Source organism: Apteryx rowi, unplaced genomic scaffold (assembly GCF_003343035.1).
Source record: "Apteryx rowi isolate R43461 unplaced genomic scaffold, aptRow1 scaffold_554, whole genome shotgun sequence".
NCBI classification, from domain to species: domain Eukaryota; kingdom Metazoa; phylum Chordata; class Aves; order Apterygiformes; family Apterygidae; genus Apteryx; species Apteryx rowi.
Window position 1 is genome coordinate 493,727 of NW_020450821.1, and position 18,309 is coordinate 512,035.

An 18,309-nucleotide genomic window follows, 5' to 3' on the forward strand; every position below is an offset into this window, starting at 1 on the left:
AAAAAAAAAAAAAAAAAGTGTGCTTTGAACTTTAAATGCGTTAAATATTAAAACCGTAGCTTCTTTTTCAGTCTTGGGAAAAGCAGTTTTTAAATTAAAAATACAACTAGACCGTTACTTTTTAAGCTGTGCACATATGACTAGATAATATGCTGGTATGACGCTAGGACAGTTAGAAGGTCTAACACACCTACAGAGCAAGCTAAACAGTGTTAATCTAACTCCTATGGGCCAGCGCTGGCAGTTGATCTAAAAGTTTAAAACTTTACTTTTTTTCTTCCATTTTCATAGCGAAACTGCCTTAGACTGACTCCATCACAAAAATAGTTTGTATTTCTCTTTCTTAATAGTTTATATGTAGTTAATGGAATTGTATTTACAGTATTTTTTTTTTCAGAATTCACAATTTCAAAAAACCTTATATCACCTCTTTCAACAAAAAAAAGCACTTATAGAAAAAGGACGCGCAAAATTTTGCYGCCCTTACCTTATTGCCGAAAATAGCTATAATTAGGTTAACAAAGACGTCACAAAGGAAAAGAACGGCTAGAGAACCTGCTACTGGAGCACGCGCGGGGCTCCCGGACACGCAAGCTAGCGGCGGCCCGCGCGCCCGCCTGCCGCCCCGCGCTGCTGCGGGCTCGGGGTGCGCGTCCGCCCGCGAGGCGGCGGGCTCGGCACTGGTACCGAAAGGCTGAGACGCGCGTTACCATCTCAGCATCCTTTAAGCAACAACAACTACAGAGAACGAGAGGAAAAAGGAGGGGAGGGAAAAAGGAAAAAGGGGAAAAAAAAAAAAAAAAAGGAGGAAAACTCTTAATATAAACAGTTATACTATGGTTAGGCTCTTACTAGGTACACAAAGAATTAGGACTACGTGACTACGAGACTATGTCAAAATGCTACGAAAAAATGTGATTTGAACAGGTTTTAAAAAGGGGGAGGGGGAGGATGGGGAACCCATCACGAAAATAAAACGAACGAGAAATGGATTTTATATACATACTTTAAAAGCTGTTGTTTTTTTATAGTACAGCAGATTCATGAGATGATGAGCGAGATTTTAAACAACCTAAGTCCGTAGAGTGCCACCTCCGGTTCGCGTGGTCGGGGATGATGTAGCGCTCCGGGTCCGACGGCGTCGCCCAACCGCGGGACCGCTCAGAAACTGCGCCCCGTCTTGCCCGGACACCCGGATAGACCCTGCGGGAGCAGAGCGCGCGCGGCGGGAAGGGACCGTCAGCCCGGCGAGGCGGCACCTTCCCCTTCCCCTTCCCCTTCCCCTTCCCCTTCCCCTTCCCCTTCCTGTTCCCATTCCCGCGCCCGGAGCCGCACCGCGACCTGCCCGGCAGGCGCTGGCCTCACCCTTCAAATACATTTGCACGGATCGCCGGCGTTTCGGAGCACCCTTGGACCAGCGTGCAGCAGCTTCACATGCTGGTTTGGGCGCTTTTATTGTTGTTTTTTGTTTTTTTTGCTTTTTTGCTTTTTTGTTTTGTTTTTTAAGTTGCGCACTAGCGTTGCTTAGGAACAACAAAATGTGACTCGATACGCCCAAAAGCACAAAAAAAGTTCCCAAGGCGTCTGCTAGACCGTGCATTTGCAAGGCTTCTGCAAAACGAGCACTCTTTTTTGCCAAAAGCGCTGCTGAAGTAGTTGAAAGGTATCAGCCAGCGCCGGGCACGGCGTGGCGGCCGCGGCTCCTTCCCGAGGGGAAGGGGAGACCTCCGGCACCGCGGGCCCGGCCCGCATCTGCAGCACTGCCGCAGGAAAAACCTTCCAGCGCCGCTGTCCCGGGGGAATTAATAATAAGGCTCATTTCCTCCCCTCAAAATCTATTTCAATTAGTAATGAGCAACATTAAAAGCACTTTCTGTTTTTAAGTCATTAATGGTTCGAGTTCTAACACTGGCCAGTAAATGATGGTTACAACTCGATGTGTTGTGGTAAGTGTAAAATGATTATAACGTATTAATCTGATGAACGCTGCCATCATTGCAGCATTATTAGTTTGAATTATGAGGCTCAGCATAAATCTGCAGCATGCTCCGTACAGCACCGTGCGTTACAGAGGCTGACGGCCCAGAAAACCTGACGGCTCCTAACAAAGCGATCCGTGAACGTACACGGATACATGCAAATAGGAGCTAGGATTAAAGCAAGGGTGCTTATGCATTTTTTTTTCCTTTCACGTTAAAAAAAAATTACTTGGTGGGCCGAATCAATTTGTGCAACAATTTCAGGTAATCTTGTGTGTATATTGGTAGATGAAGAATAAATACAAAACTTTTATCCACCAGTCTTTACATATAAACCTATTTTTATAGAGTTTAAAGCCTCCAAATGTTTTCCACAAATACTGGCCAGCTCCCAGCCCCGTGACTAACTGTAACTCTAATTTCATACCCTGATTTTGAGTGTAAAACATGTGACATTGATCAGGTAATGCTGAGCTAAAGACAGGGAAATGCTATTTGTCACGTACGTTACATTTGTCTGGACCGATAAAGAGCTCTAATGGTGTGATTTAACGGGCAGGACTTGTGTTTTTCATTGACTGACTTTTCTAATCTAAACTATTCTCAGCGTAAGAATATTTGTTTGCAAAGATGAATATGCTAAAGGCTAAAAAAAATAAAAAAAATTAAACATTTAATTAACTTGAGCTTAGTTCAAAGGGTAGGAAACTGGCAGCGATCCAAGGATGCATTACTCAGGTAATGTCTTTAATTTAATTTGCTTAGGTTTAATTTTTTTTTAATCTTGATAATTGCTCTATGGTTACTAGTTACAATGTTATCTTTTAGCTTTAATATTTGGTACAGCACTTAATTAAGAACGATGGTTTTCTCTGCAATAAAGCAGTGGGGCTCGGCTATTTTTAGATTGCCGCAGCGAATCTGTAACGTTCACGGTGGTGCTGCCAGCCGAGACGTTTGTGGCCCCAAAGGTTTTGGGGACCACCGGGGCTTCTGGGGGGCTTTTAGGCCTCCGGACGGCTGCGCGAAGCGTCACGAGCACAGAAAACGGACTTCTTGAGGTGCTAGCTCCTGATCAGCTTTCCAGTTTCCAACCCCGAGACTGATTTAAATAAAATAAATCACAAAAAGGAATGATTAAAGGCCAAGGAAAGACGGAGTGAAGAATAGAAATTGTTCACTTAAAGTAAATATAAGGGAAATGGTAGTTCAGCACAAAGTACAAATGGTATATACTGTAATACCTCCAAGTGAGATGGCAACCAACCATGTGTAACGTTTCAATGGTATCCATTTGTAAAAGCCGTTGCAATCAAAGGTCCCTAAAATTGTACAATTGTTAAGTTCATCAGTGCTCTATACATGGGAACAGATGATTATTAATTTTGGCAAGAAATTATCAAAGGACTTGAAAGACTGTGTTGCCAGCATGAATATGTATTTCAGAAAGCTTTCTGGTCACCGAGGAGCTCGGGGGCTGAACTCGAAGGTTCCTTTCCGAGACCGTCATCTTCTCATTCCCCAGGGCCAAACACAAACTTTGGCGTTTCCTTTTTTATTTTTAAACCAGGGTTAGTAAATGGAGGGTGTTAAATACGTGTGTGTGTGTGTGTGTGTGTGCGCGTGCGTGTGTATATATAAAAAAGGCTACTGGACTCTTAACAGTTATTGGGGGATAGGAGAAATGAAGAGGCTGCCAATCTGCATGTCAAATGCAAAGTAATTCTTTGAAGAAACACTAGTGCAGACAAACCGGGACACCGTGAATTGTATCTTGTGTCTCATTACTTGAAAAAACAGGATGTTACTGCGGTCAAAGAGCGCAAGTCTTCAAGAACATAATAGGTCTTTTTCTTTAGGCAAAAAATGGAAATAAGGGGTGTTTTAAGTGGTGGTAGATGGCAGTTTAAACTGATGTTGCTCTTAGCAGAACAATAATACTCCACACCCCACGCTGGGATCGATCCAAAGGGGTTGTCCAGGCCCGCAGGTGACCTTAGAGGGGGATGGACAGACCAAGAACGTGAGGGCACAAATGAACGGCAAAAGATCGTTTACGTGGGGTGTTTTTTTTGGGGTGGGGATGGAGTCTTTGTCTGTGCCATAGAAATAGCATAGCCCAATTTCAGGAACTTTGTCTGCGCTCCCGGCTGCCCCCCAACTCACGCGGTCGGGTCGGAGCACGATACCCTCCGTTGGGGCTGAGGAACGGGGGGCGACCGCTCTGCGCTTTGCCGTGCTTAATTTACCAGAGGAGAAAGCAAACAGCAACTCCCCGGCACCGCACTGGGAAAGGGCCAGGAGCCCTTTACGCTGCCGGTGGCGTGTTTCGGAGAGTGACAGCCGCTACAGAGGTTCAACCACATTCATGCTAACGCACACAGGTAAAACAACGCAGTCTGAAAAACAGCATGCAGCTTGTTAGGCAAATCTCCACCGCCCATCATTAGTGAGCTTGCAGAACCGCGTAGCGTTAGAGAAATATTTTCCCCGCGACTTGGCAACAAAACGGAAGCGACTTACTTGCAACCTGCAAATTTGAAGGACCGTTAGGTGCCCGGCGAGGGGTAAGGGGGAGCCGGGCAAGCGAGGACGCCTCCTGCCAAGTCCCCCCCGCCGACGCCGGCGTAACCCGGGGGCCGGCCGAGCCCTCGGGGCGACAGCGCAACGCCCCGTTAAATTAAATACATATAGGCTTTTAAAGCACGCCGGCCCGGCCCCGGCCGGCAGCAGGATGCTCGCGGCGTCGGCGTCGGCGTCCGCAGGGCRGTTTGCAACGCAGGCGGCGCTCGGGGTGACCAAGCGCGCCGAGCCGCGCGGAGCGGAAGGGAGCGGAGCCGCGCRCCCCGGTACTCACCGCGATGCCGTGGCCGAAGCCGGAGCCGGGCTGCGGGCTGGCCGCGCTTATGTAGTTGCCCACGCCGGAGTCCTGGCTGGCCGTGCCGTAGAGGTCCGCCACGGGCCCCGGGCTGTTGGCCCCGGGGAATCCTCCTGGCCGCGCTGGGGTGGAGCCTGCCGGGGAAGCGGGTGCGCCAAAATTCGGTTGAGCACTGTAGCTATTCAAGACTGGTGTGCAGAGAATAAAGCTGGGTATGAGGCCGGACGCCTGGCATGCACCGTTATTACAAAGCCAAACACTAGAATAAACAGCCTAGGCCCAACTTCTAACACTTAACCAAGGCCATGCGATAGGAGAGCAAGTACTCGATAATAGTCAGCCCGGACTACTACGAAGCTTAGAGCTCCAAAAATATATATATGGATATATATGGAGAAAAAAAAAACAATCATTCAACACACTACTGCAACCAGAGACTGGAGGTGCTCATTTTCACCAAATTATCACAAAATATAATAGATATTTTTCAACATCTGACTTGATGCTCATGCAGTAGTAACAAGTTCTCTAGGTCTGGGCACGCCGAGACAGCATTCACATCCCATGCAAACTACAAAGGAACTAGTTTGAGACTACACATTGAGGTAATATTGATATTAAAATGTTGACAGCAAATAAATAACTTCAGTCACATCTAGCAAAAATCGTTTTTGGATCCATTCGATACTTTTGAAAAAAAACCCGCCCTTTTAAATCAGTAAGCTGTGGAAATATTTCAATAGTTGATTTTTCTTTAAATGGTATGGAATGGAACAGTTGGATTTTTTTTTTTTTAATATGACCAAGGAGAGTGTTGTTTTATTTAATTTATTTTTCCTTTTCATTTGGAGAGCGAAGACCTACCTTCGTCTCCAAAACCATGCTTGGGACATCAACCAAAATTAAACAAATAAATAAAGATTGAAAGCAAAAAAAAAAGAATTCCAGAGGGTGTATGAAAAGTCACCTCCTAACGTGGAAATAAAAGAAAACTTAAGTTTTTTTTCCTCCCTTTTTATGGTTTGTTTTTTTTTTTTTGGAGACAGAAAAACAATGTAAGTAAGAATGAGACTAGAGAATAACTCCAGGTATCAAAGCATGTTAGATGATGGGGCTGCTGGCATTTCTCGCAGTCGCGCCTGGATGCAGCGGTCATGAGGGGACGGTTTCGATGCAGAGGAGGAGCTGGCGGGCGAGGATGGAGATGGCTGGAGCGGGAGAGCTAAACCTCGCCGGGGGGGCCGGCCGCCCGGCGGCAGCCCCCCGAGCCGGGCGCCGAGCCCCGAAAGCCCCGCGCCCCGTCCCCCCTGCCCTCGCCTGCCCGACGCACAGAGCCTTCGGACGGGTGAAAAAAGCCCAGATCGGCACCTGCTGCCTCTGCGCTGCCAGGGAAGCGAGTTCTCATAAAATAACGGATCTTACGTGGCTCCACACCGGGAGCGGGGAAAGCAAGTAGGTCACCCCAGCGAGCGAGTTAAAAGAAATCAGGCATGAGCGAGTAAACAGATTATTTTGGAATTCGCTGGCAAACAAAGCACCATTTTTTTATTATTAAAGATTAAATGTCAGGATAACGTTTGGCCTTCTCACTCATGAAGAAAAATATCCTGCTGAGATGTTCAAAAGCCCCTCATTACTGTAAGCTAGCACCTTTTTTTCTTTAAAAAACCTTTTTTTTCCCCCCTTCTGGTTCAATAAAACAGATAGGGGTTTTACTGCCAAGTCACCCAGAAAAACCAGCTCACTCAGACAAGGAAAGCCGCCAGCCCACGAGGGCCGTGACGGCAAAGAGCCTGCTCTAAACTGCTGCTTTTTGCCACCAACCGCAGGACCTTGGGCAAGGAGGACGTCAGGACACGCGTTTTAGACACCAAAACGCAGAGGGCAAGAAACCCCCCAAATCGTAACAATAATGCGCGGAAGCGATCCCCAAAACACGCAGCTCTCGCCTGGAAACGTGGGAAATATTTAATGAAAACTCAAAGCTCAGGTGCAAGGCCGAAGTCGTCCCCAGGGCGGCGCGGCCGGGGCGAACACGGCTGTGCGCGATGCTCCAAGGTCCAATTTCAAGACGCGGCGATCAAACGCGGAGCAGGCACCTGGCGGCCGCGGGGAAGCGGCGTGGGTTGGGGCTCACTGGGGGAGACGACGGGGATCCGGGTCCTCTTGGTGCCGGGGGAGCTTGCCGTGCCGTGCCGTGCCGGTGCCGGCTCCGGCCGTTTCCCGCGCGCTTGGGGAGCGGAGCAGCAGCTCTGCGGAGCTCGCTTGCACCTACGACATTGCTGACGACACGCTTTACCCCCTCCCAAAACCCCACCGGAGAAGGCAAACGGCGAGCAGAGACCCGGGGGACGGCGAGCGACGCTCTCCTCGCACCCCGGGAAGCAACGCGCCACCGCCACTGTTTGCATCCCCAGGACGGCTGGAAACGCTGGCTTTCACGGCCAAAACGCGCTGGCAGCTGTTTATTCAAACATCCTTCGGAGCTTTACGGAGCTGGCGCTTTGCTCCAGACCCAATAAACGAAAGAGAAAAGCTCTCAGGATTACAGGGAGACTGAACGCTTCTCGGGTGATTCATGTTAATTCGGTTTAATGCTTCATCCAGCCACAATGCACTGCTAAATATTCGTCCTCTTACAACGTCTGCACCTACGCTCACCCAGAGCTAGAAACAGCTTTAAGATGGCTTTGAAACAACACCAAAGGGACCTTGAATGACTTTTCCAACGTGCAAAGATGTGATGTGTTTTGAAATACCTGGAAACAAATTTGTTTAACATAAACATGTGAATAATCCGAGATTAAACCAAAGCAGGAAAAACAAAAATCCTCCAGACTCTGGATGCTGTTTCAATCCACAAAGAAAAATTAAGGCTCCCTGGAGAGACCTATCCTTATTGCAAAGCCCCTGTTCTCCGCTCAGCCACGCGAGCCAGCAGCTCTCCAAGACCTGCGCGTGCCCCGAGCTGCGGGCGTCAGCAAGCGTTTGCATTAACGCCTTCCAGTTTGAAAAGACTCCAAAACTTTCCCCAACTACTTACATCCCGTGGTCAAAACTGGAAATAATTAGGGGAAGTTTGGAAGCATGTTGCTGAAGAACCAGCTGGGGATTATATCGTCCCAGGAGAGGGGAAGGAACCGTCTGTAACTTTTGGATGCCAGGCGAAGGAGATCCTTCGGAGGCAGCGTGACACAGGGGCTCCAGCTGCACCGCACGCAGATGCCACAGCACTTTTCAAAACAGTAGAAGCGGGGGGAAGCGTTCTGGTGGAACTGCCCCGGCACAGCTACCTGCTCAAGTCCCCCGCAGGACGCGCTTCCCGCGCTCCAGGGCCGCGCGGGCTCTGCAATTAGCAGAAGTCGTTCCTAGCCGCGGTTCACTGGTTCACGGCTGCATCTCCTGCAATGCCACCGGTGCATCTCCTGCAGTGCCGCCGGCCACYGCATCTCCTGCACGTGGGGTTTCTCTCTGGGATGCACGCGGTGCAAGCTCGCTACACTCTCTCCTTAAGCACCTCTGGGACCTCCTCTGCCCAAGATGCATTTCCCAAAAGGAGCGCCTGTTGAAAGTCTTTCTGCTGCAATAAACTTGGAGGGAACTTTAAAATGCATCAATAACCTCAAGCTCGTGCTCAGTCAGCCAGGCTGTTTTGCTGCCAGCTCATTTTGGGGTCCTTCAGCAGAGCCTTCCTCCTCCGCGCTTAACGCGCACGTAGGACCCATCTAACGCAACACCCGGACAACAGCCGGCTCGTGCGCCGCAGAAACGACACGACTGCCCCCCGCAGAAAGCCGGTGTGCTCCAGGTGGGTGTCTGTCCGCTCCGGGCTCGTGGGCACCGCAGAAGCGAGTTACTCGCGATGCCAAAACACCGCACGAGTGCCAGCGAAGCATGCTGCGGTGCGGAGGGACGCGCAGGGAAGCACCAGGGGAGGCGGGAGGCAGCGCCGCGCGGGGCTCGCTCGCGGCACGCAGCCCGCGTCGAGCGTTCGGGAACGCCGCCTTTCGGTAACACCGCCTCTCCCGGGCCTGGCACCAAAACCAGGGCTAAAAACACACGTAAAGCAAGAGAAGCTCCCCAAAGTGATTGAAACCCTTAGCATTTAACGTCCTGGGGATAAATTATGCCCCAGCCAGGGTGGACAGAGCAGGGACCCGGCGCCCACCGGCCCCGCAGGCTTCGATGAGTCCCCGGCAAGAGCTGACGTCCCGGCCGGGCTCGCGGGGCTGGAGCAAAGCCAGCCCAAAGTGGCAGCACCACGGAGAGGAGCGGGGCGAGCGCTGCGGCTCCGCACGCCGGGACGCAAAACCGCCCGATTGCCCCGGGAACGCCGTCACTGCGGGCTGCTCAGCATTAAACACTGTGCTTTTGCCTTTTTTTTTTCTTTTTTTTAAGCACTTAACAAATATGAGTATTTCAAAAGTTAAAAATAAAAGATTGAAACGTGAAGAGCGACCGGAGCAAAATCCGGTTAGCGCGACCCGTGGCTCCCTTCGCAGTGGCTGCGTGCCGGGGCGAGGAAGCGCTCCGGTTCGGAAGCGCCCACCACGTGATTTACTGGCTCTCCCCCTCGAGGGAAGGCAGGATGCTGCAGAACGGAATACGGGGCCCCGGTTATTGCGGTTACTATATATGAAATACATTTTGTAAGTGAGAGAGCAGCTGAGAGCAGAACCGAGCAGCTTCTCGTTAGCCACAAGAACCGCCGCTGCGCCGGGGAACGCGCACGCGGGTAGATCTGCGCCCGTGCTCAGCCGAAGCGTGTGGCCGCGTGTGCCCAGCCGGCGCTGCGCTCCCCTCCGAGCCGGCCTGCGCCGACGGCTGCGAGCAGACGCCACCCACGCGCGGGCCCGTTTCCCACCGAGGCGCTGCTCGAGAGTGGCCGCCGCGCTGCTACCTAATGGCACGTGCAAAACAGAGCAACGTATAGAAAGAAAAAGAAGAGGATGAAGCAACCCCCTGCAAGCATATCTGCTTTACCGATCAGGTCGGAAGTCTGTTTTTTTTCAAGCAGACCAAATGCACCAAGCGTTTTGCACTGGTTTTTCCTGCCCCCGGGGCCGGCCGTCCACCACGTGCCTTTTCGCCGAGGTCCTCCCCACGCCTGCGCTCGCCCGTTGACCCCGGCGGTGGCTTCCTGCACGCACGAGCTTCTGGACCACTTGTTGCTCYCGCGCTCTGATTTCGGGATGACTCTCTCATCTGCCATAAACAGCCACGCGCAATTTGGCAGGCATTTCTACCATCAGTGTTTATGATAATAACGACACGTGCTTGAACGCAGCAGGAAATTTTCAATATAACTATCATTAAGACAAAACGCTTTAAATCAAAGCCATTAGCCACTACCAAGACTCAAAGCTCACAAGATTAGGCTGTTTTTCTAATCTTTATGAAAAATTCATATAACACGCTGCAAACACCATCTTCCAGCCCGAAGGAGCCAATGACATAAGAACGCTCGGGGCCGCCGGGGCGGGCGGCGAGGGTTGGGGAGCGCGGTGGGGCGATGCCGCGCCGGGGAGACGCTGCTCGCTCGGCCAGCAGCACCATTGYGTCCCCGTACCCGGGCTTTCACACGCGGCGTTGTTTTACGTCTGAGGCAAACTGCACCCTGCACACTTCAAATTCAGATCAATGCTCACACTAAAAAAAAAAAAGTCTCAAAAATAACGAGCTGGAAACATGCGGATATTCTGGAGACTGATGATGTACAAACGGCTCCCAAGTACCCGAAACGGAAAGCGCGAGGCATCCCAGAAAAACGAGTAACCCCACAAGTGTCACAATTAGAGGCTCCGCTTAGCAAATCTCTCGCGGAGAGCTGCACGCTGCAGCACTTAAATCTTGTTCTTTCCGAGCAGCCTTAAAAAGCAAACGCCCCTCTGCAAGAAGCCGACGGCAGACACAGTTCCCCTGTGAGTAATAAAAGCTGGAGACATTTTTCTTATGTCAACAAGCTCAATCCTGACTCCGGAAAAAAAAAAATCAAATTGCTACCGTCCTGCCTTCCCGTCACCCCTGCCACGGCTCCGTAACGGGGAGCAGCCGGACAGCGGCAGCTCAGTGGGCAGCAGCTGTATTGGCCCTGCAGGAGAAAAAAAAAAAATTAAAATAAAACAACTGTCAGGCTCATCAGTAAAATAAGTAGCGATGAGACCGAGACACACCGAGAACAGCTATGTGCCGTAACAAGGTGCTATTTGTACCTTATTTTCTACCTGCAGTCACACTTTAAAAGGTTGTTCTGCCTCTGCAGCCCCTTCGGAAACGGCTTCACACATCGAAACATCGCAAGGATAACGGCACGAAAAGCAGCGGGTGGCGAGCAGGTTCCTCCGCTCGGCAATTGCAGCCGCAGCTCAGCGGCGCGCAGGAGGAAAGGCGCTGCTCGCCTCCGGGCGCGCTGGGCCGGCGCYGGGGCCGGGAGCTGGGAGCCGGGAACCGGCTCCGTTTGGGCGGCAGCTATTACCACTTGTCGGGGCCGCACGGAGCAGCGATCCGAGCTGCTACCGACCGGGCTGGACGCGGCCGCGTGACAATTACAACTGCGATCGCGGGGCAGCTGCTCCTGTCGCAGCTCCCGCGCCCTCCCTCTTCCGTACAGCATGGGGACCTCTGCCCGCGCTCCGCTATCCGTGCTGGCGCTGAGCAGCCGGCACGGCCGCGGAGAGCACGGACAACCTCTAAGCTACCCTAGAGCAGCAGAGAGCCAGAGCTGGGCGGTTTCCACCGACCTGGGTAGGCTAAAAATGCAGCTGCTCCAGGTCTCTTAAAACAACCGCTGCCCCCTCCGTGCACGCTGCGAGCGTGTCGGCAGCACCCGCTCCTGCTGCGTAACGCAGTCAGCTCGTCCGAGGCACCGGCCGCGCCAGGAAGCGGTGGATGTGCGCTAGTCCGCAGAAAAAAGGACACGGAATTCAGCGTATCCGAGCCCAGCTTTTCTGAGCTCGGCAGTTATGCAGCAGGGAAAATAAATGCGTTTTCCAGCTTCGGTGTAATTTCTTGCAAGCAATCAATATTTATTGCCTAATCACATTTTCCATATTGCGAGTTAACGGTGTCACTCTCGCATCAGGGCAGAGTGCTACACGGAGGCCACGCAAAGCTTCACTTCTAGGAGCTGCAATCGGGGAGCCAGCTCTTGTCACAGCCTTACAAAAGGATTTCCTCCCGAGCAGCTCATCTTTAATCATTATAAAAGCACAGAAGTTTAATCCATTTTTGATGTAAGCGCTAATAGCTTTGTGTCCTTGAAGTTCAAAGTGGTCTTCGTGCATGTCGCTAATTAGCCGAGCAAGCAGCCATTCAGCTCCCTCTCATGTTTCTAATTAGATCCTTAACAACAAACAAATGTCGACCTTACAAAGGCTGTGCTACGCTTCCCTCCATTAGTTAAACAGTTTGGGAGGGATGCAGCTTCCATTTCCCTGCAATCGTCCCCCCTTCCCCAGTCTCCCCCAAGCCTCCCTATCTCCCACCGGCACCTTCCCTTCTCTCTACAGTGGACAACGCTGAACCTGCTYGTGATACAGGCAAGCAGCACGCCAGGAGACACCAGCGGCTGGAGGCGCGCRGTGCCTCGACCGTTCTGCACGTGGGACAGAGCCCCGCACAGCCGGGAGGCCACGTACGGGCCAAGGAGCCGGCCAGGAGAAGCTGCACATTTATAGAGTGCTCCCACCAAATCCAAGGAGCCTTTGGAAGCCCATCAGTTGGGCTGTCACTCAAGGATTTTGGGCAAGGGAAATTCCCTACTGGCAGGGCATCCAGATGCCTCTGTTGCCAACTAGAAAAGTTCCACCTTTTCGATCTTGTTTTCCAAAGGTGCTGAGTGCTCACAGGTGCCTTTGACAGCATGGGGAGCATGGAGTCAGCCAATTCAAAGCCAACTCAAAACATCAAGAGTTGAGTGTTGAGTTGGCCAACTCAAAGCATCAAGAGTCGAGTGTTGAGTTGGCCAACTCAAAGCACCAGGAGCCCAACCGGCTCGCCCCGGCTCAGCACTGAGGTCACATTGGTGTCCACGCTCTGCCTCTGAGCGGTTCCTCCCTCTGAGCCTCCGACACTCATTAGCGAAGTTGCAACGAGMAGATAGGTAAATAAATTCTGTCCCCTCAGCCATCTTCCTAACAGATTTCTCTGCCGTTTTAACTAGTTTTGAAGCTAATTTACAATTTAATGTATTTTAATTTTTTATATACTTCACATTAAATGCTTGGGATTATCCTCTTTCAGTCTTTTTTCGCTCCGTGTTTGTAACGTACTGAACCGTAGCCATTTCGGCAGCAATACATTTTAATGCGTTCAGATTTGTCAAGCAAGCTCTCTGACCGACTCTTTGCTCTGCTGGTGTGCAGCACCCGACACCGTGGTGTCGCCCAGCCCACGGCGCGGTGCCCCCACACGCCTCTCCGCACGCTCCCCCAGCGAGCACCAAACTAGGCAGAAAAAGTGAAACGAYTTCTGTATCAGAGTATTGCTAATGTTGTGTTTCTCCCTCTCTCCTCATTCCGCAGCAGCAGGTTTCTATTGAAACACGGCAACGTTTCCTTTGCACTTAAGTCGGGGGGGGGGGGGTTCCTGGGACCCTGCTGGCGTAACGCACCCGATTCCAGCTGAAAGTAACCCAGGGAACACCTCTGCCAAAAGTGCTTTCTTGGATCTCCCAGATCCTCCTCGTTGGCGCCTCTCCGCAGTCACCTCTCGGGCTCTGCCGCAGGGAAGCCGGACGCCGTGCACGGTCCCGCTCAGCCCAGGCCAGCAGAGCCGTGTCAGGACAGACGGACCCATGCAAACATCTGCAAGCATCTGCCTGCTGGAACCGCGCGGCACACGGGGTGCTAAGGGCGCCCGGTGCTTTGCAGGATCTGACCCCCGTGCTGCACTTCACGAACGCGTCTGCGCATTAAGCCTTGACAGGTATTACCTACCACCCATCTCAGCGGCCAAAGCTCGTGATTCTGTGCTTACACAAAACTCTGATGATTTCTCTAAGGAAAATGAAGACAGAGCCAAGCTCTCCGGCATTTTCACCTCTTGCTGAGCAGTAAGAAATCTGTTGCTACTTCTACCACGGGCAACCACATCTGCATTAATTGTTTACCACAGCCCGGACAGGTCTTTTATTAATATTAATGAGTAAGAGGGAACAAAGGGCCCCTTTATTTTTAGCCTACTCTAATTGCGTAGTAATTACTCATTCTACAAAACAAATGAGCCGAACTCCATTGCCATGGCAACAGAAACTCCGGCCTCCCACTGTAACACATTAACTGGCTATCACTCCTGTTAATTTTAAATTGAAGCCTTTTGTACAACAACAGACAAAAGAAGAGGAAAATTAAAACAAAAGCCGCTCTTGGTTTCGCTGCATATTTTGAGTCGCCAGCGCGGCTTGGGCATTGCCCGGGAGGAGCCGGTTCCCGCGGGCAGAGCCCTGCTCGCTCTCCCGGGAACGCTGGTCCAGGCGCCGGTGCTGGCATCCCGGGAAAAATCACCGCTGGCGCGACCTCCCCGCTCGCCTGGCGGATGCCCCGAGCGGACCCCTCYGACGCACGGCCGGCGGCGAGGCAGCCGGAGCTGGGCTTGGTGCCGTAACGCCCGCAGAGGGAAGCCGGAGCTCACCCGGGACGCGGCAAGCCGCGGGTGTCTCGCAGTCGCTGCTCCACCATTAACAGCTGGTATCTTTTACTGGGGGGGGTCCTTACACAGACACCCAAAGCAGTTTGCACACAGTCACAGAGTCCTCCACGGCACGGAGCTCTGGGCTTTGCTCTCTGGCTTTAACTACCGGGAAATACCGTTAAAAAGACCCAGCTGTATGAATTTATTATTTTTAAATAGCTCAAGTTTATACACCTGAAGACCAGTTTTGAATTCCCTGGCTATTACTAATTCACCATGCTCCTCCAGCTAATACAGAGCCAGATGCAAGCTAACATCTGCTGTAATGAAAAATGCCACTGTCTCTTTTCAATCTCAGAAAGGAGAGAGAAAAAAAAAAAAACCCAGCTGTAATTATGTATTTACTTCTAAAGCATTTTGGGATAGAATCAGCATGAAAATACTCACAATAGTATGTCTGTAAAATATGCACTGCATCTCATTTAGTGGTTGTTGCACTAATGGGGAACAGCCTGCTCTCGCTGCCAGACAGGGAAGTCACTCCTGGAGCGCAGCAAGCGCGCCACGCTTTAGCGATTAAAATGCATGAGACGGGCTCCTGTGCTTAAGTATATTATTGCGCCAGATACCTCACGCTGAAGGCCCCGGCTGCAAACTTTGCAATGACTCGCCTGCATCTTGTGTGGAATAAAGTGTAATTACAGCCACCGAGGGCTCTGTCCCTCAGCTTGCACAGGGGAAAAAGAAAATCAAAACACTGCTAATTGGCTATTCCAGTGCTTTGCTCGACTGCAGCGCAACCYGCCTGGCCGTGGCGCGGCTCCCGGGCTCGCGGACCACGCCGTCCCTCGCACGGGCGATTCGYCCGTTGGAAGGCCGGCGCGGAGCAAGCCTGCGGCCGTCACCGCCCGTCGTGTGTCACGAGAGGCTCCCCGGAAGCCGGAACGGTCGCCGTGCAAGAGTGTTTCYCCATTGAAAATAATTCTACTGATTGAAAAGACTATTAAAAGTTAGCTAATAAATTCATTAAAGATTAACTTACACTGTACTTAAGCCTGTGCTTCAGAGGTGGTCACTAATTGCACTGGAGATGATTTATCAAGTGCACAAGATTTTCTATTACAAAATTATTGATTGAAGCTGATGAATTTTAACCGCAATAGACTTCAACCAGGAGCCTTGTAAAATGACGGCAGCTGTGGTCAAGGCCTAACAAATTGTTAGCAACAAATTGTTTYAAATTTACTGAATTTTTTATAAGACACAGTAGGAAGTTCAGTCCCTCAAGGATTTAACCCCCCCCCCAAATGGCATCCTGCAGTAAAATAAGACAAATAGGTATGGCGTGTAGCCGGAGTTCTGGAAAGCACTTGTACGTGCTGTAAGGGGTTTGAAGCTACCTTGGATCAAATTACGACTTTGTAACCGTAACAGAAGTGATTCCCCTTTCACTTCTGCAATACTTGCAAACGCAGACTGCCTCTGCCACGAAGATAAGCCCAGGATAAAATCTCGTGCAGCCCCCAAAGCTCGGAGGCATCGCGGGTGCAGAGCTGCCGCCACCAGCGCTGCTGCCGCCTCCTTGCCGGCTCGTCCAGCGGAGCGAGGAATCGCAGCCTGCTGCTTCTCCCAAGCGGTCCGCTTGTTAGGCTCAGGCTTTCCAGATTACATCGCCCGGATTAAATTTTATGTACTTCTATACAGTAAAATAAAAGGAGAGCAGCTCCATCCGAGCTGCTGTGCCCCGAGGGAGCCCTCTCAAYGGGCCGCATAAATCCCAAATCGGTTCATCGCCGGATCTTTGAAACGTTTCTCCTTGCGACGTCTCCCTGCGTTGGTGCAGGCTGCTCTCCTCCCGCACGCACAGGCCGACCGCCGTCCCACTTTTTATGGCTGCAATTTGCCAACGCTATGGGTGCTTAATGACAAGATTAAATTTTTAGAGCACCTTCTCCAAGTGTAAGAAGACAAGGATTCCTAAACCCCATGCAATTTGTCGCTCTGCTAACTTTTAGATACATCCTTCACTTCATCACATGCCTCGCACATTAAGCAGTGGGTCCCCCGTCTCCCTGGCAGATTGAGATCGAAGGGGGAAATTATTCTCCCCCTTGATGCGTAAGCGTTTCGGCTCCTCGGCGGCAACACGGCAAGCAGCGCGGGCGGCTCGGGTGGCCTCGCGCAGGCGTGCGCCGTGCCACCTCCGCGCAGGCAGCTGTCCGGCTGATTTACTTTACGTCCTATTAGAGGTAAGGAGCGGATACAAAGCCTTAATTGCACTCTGAAAGCCCATTCCRGGTATTTTATTCCCTTCGGAAGTGCTTGCTGAAGCAAGCGCGCTAGGCACCGCGGCGGCGGCAGGCAGGGGCGTTTGCCAACAACCGACCAACTACAGCAAACAAACCGCAGCCCAAGGCGGGATCTCGGTCGCCATCCGTTAAATCCACTGACTACGGCTTCCTTGGCGGAAGAACTGTAGGAGTTTAGCRCGCAAAGCGGGGCACACGAAGCGAAGACGTTTGCTGGCTCGGTGGCAAAGATGATGAACTTGTCTTGGGACTCCTAACGCTGATAGTTATGAAATGTTAAACCTTAATTTAAAAATGTTCCCTTAAGCTCAGTGACATGGCAATGAATACAAACCACCACTAGCTCAGAGGCTCTGTTGCATAACAAGATTTAAGGTTTATGACCTAAAAACAATTGCTTTATGTCTCGGGCCCATCTGCGGGAAGCTGTTTCACACACGTGGTATTATTTAGATATCCGATGGAGTGATCGGCGTATAGCACAACTGGCTTCAAAGTGCTAACGATGATTCTATGGGCTAATATGGACGAGTAACAGGCTGATGAAGGAACCATGATTGTAAAATGATTTTTAAAAGATCTTAAATTCTTTTCAAATACAAAATAAAAATAACAGAATATAGTTATATTCAGTGTTTTAATTCCCAGGGGGGGTTAATTTGAAAAAAAAATATGGTAAATTTACTATCAACATAACAGCATGTGCGGGTTCTCRTAAAGGAAGGATGTAGGTTACCTACAGCCATGTCCAATTTAAACTTCCAGATAACGGGCTTTAGCAAATACGATACTATGGATCCAAGCCTTTAGCAGCTCTCTGCTTTGCTGACAGCCCTACGCTTTCATTCAAGCCAGCGCTATGCTTTGAACTGCCACGCTATTGCAAGTGGGTGATACCTGTAATATCAACTCACCAATGCATGTTCTACGACTACATCTACTGCTACCAGTACGACTACTACAGTGCATGCATTTAGTTCAGTCCCACAGATACATACACTCTAAGAACAGGCAAGGGGGGATGTGAAATGTTTTACGGGACGACAGGTGTTTCTTTTTTTAAGTAAGGGAAATTAATAAAAACATCAAAAGAAAGAAAGTGTACAAAAAAATAGAGACATTTCTCGAGAGTTGATATGAGTCGTTTCTTGAACCGTTTCGTCCGAACAAGCAAAAAACATGCAACCAGCTGCTACTAACAAGAAGCTGGACACGGAGAGAGGATTAATAGGTGTGGACAAACCTTCCCGCTGAGGGCGCTCAGAAGAGTGTTTGAGAGGAGGTGTGCACGTCCGAGTGTAAGAGAGGCCGGAAAGTATGCCTCAGAGACACCCTCTCTCACAGCAGCCCCAACCAAGCAAGAGAGAAAACAACAGAACATAACTGCTCACACTCACCATCAAGGTCAGTAGCTCGCGTTACTGGGTGGGTTAGAGCTGGCAAGTATAAAGTACAGTAAGGGGTTGTCGGGGGCTCCGCGTGCAAAGGCAGCAGTGGCGGCCGGCGCACCCAC

At 50.9% G+C, this 18,309-nt stretch overlaps 1 protein-coding gene across 1 annotated transcript in view; it reads right to left on the reverse strand.

Annotated features, from left to right (window-relative positions):
- Positions 1–988: 988 nt before the first annotated feature.
- MSI2 (musashi RNA binding protein 2) overlaps positions 989–18,309 on the reverse strand; it is a 106,546-nt gene continuing 89,225 nt past the window's right edge. Inside the window, exons 7-9 of the mRNA XM_026081577.1 lie at positions 4,837–4,991; positions 3,224–3,301; positions 989–1,203 (exon numbers count right to left, since the gene is read on the reverse strand). Of these exons, the coding sequence (XP_025937362.1) occupies positions 3,260–3,301; positions 4,837–4,991 (197 nt within the window). The 3' untranslated portion in view covers positions 989–1,203; positions 3,224–3,259. The remainder of the gene's footprint in view (positions 1,204–3,223; positions 3,302–4,836; positions 4,992–18,309) is intronic.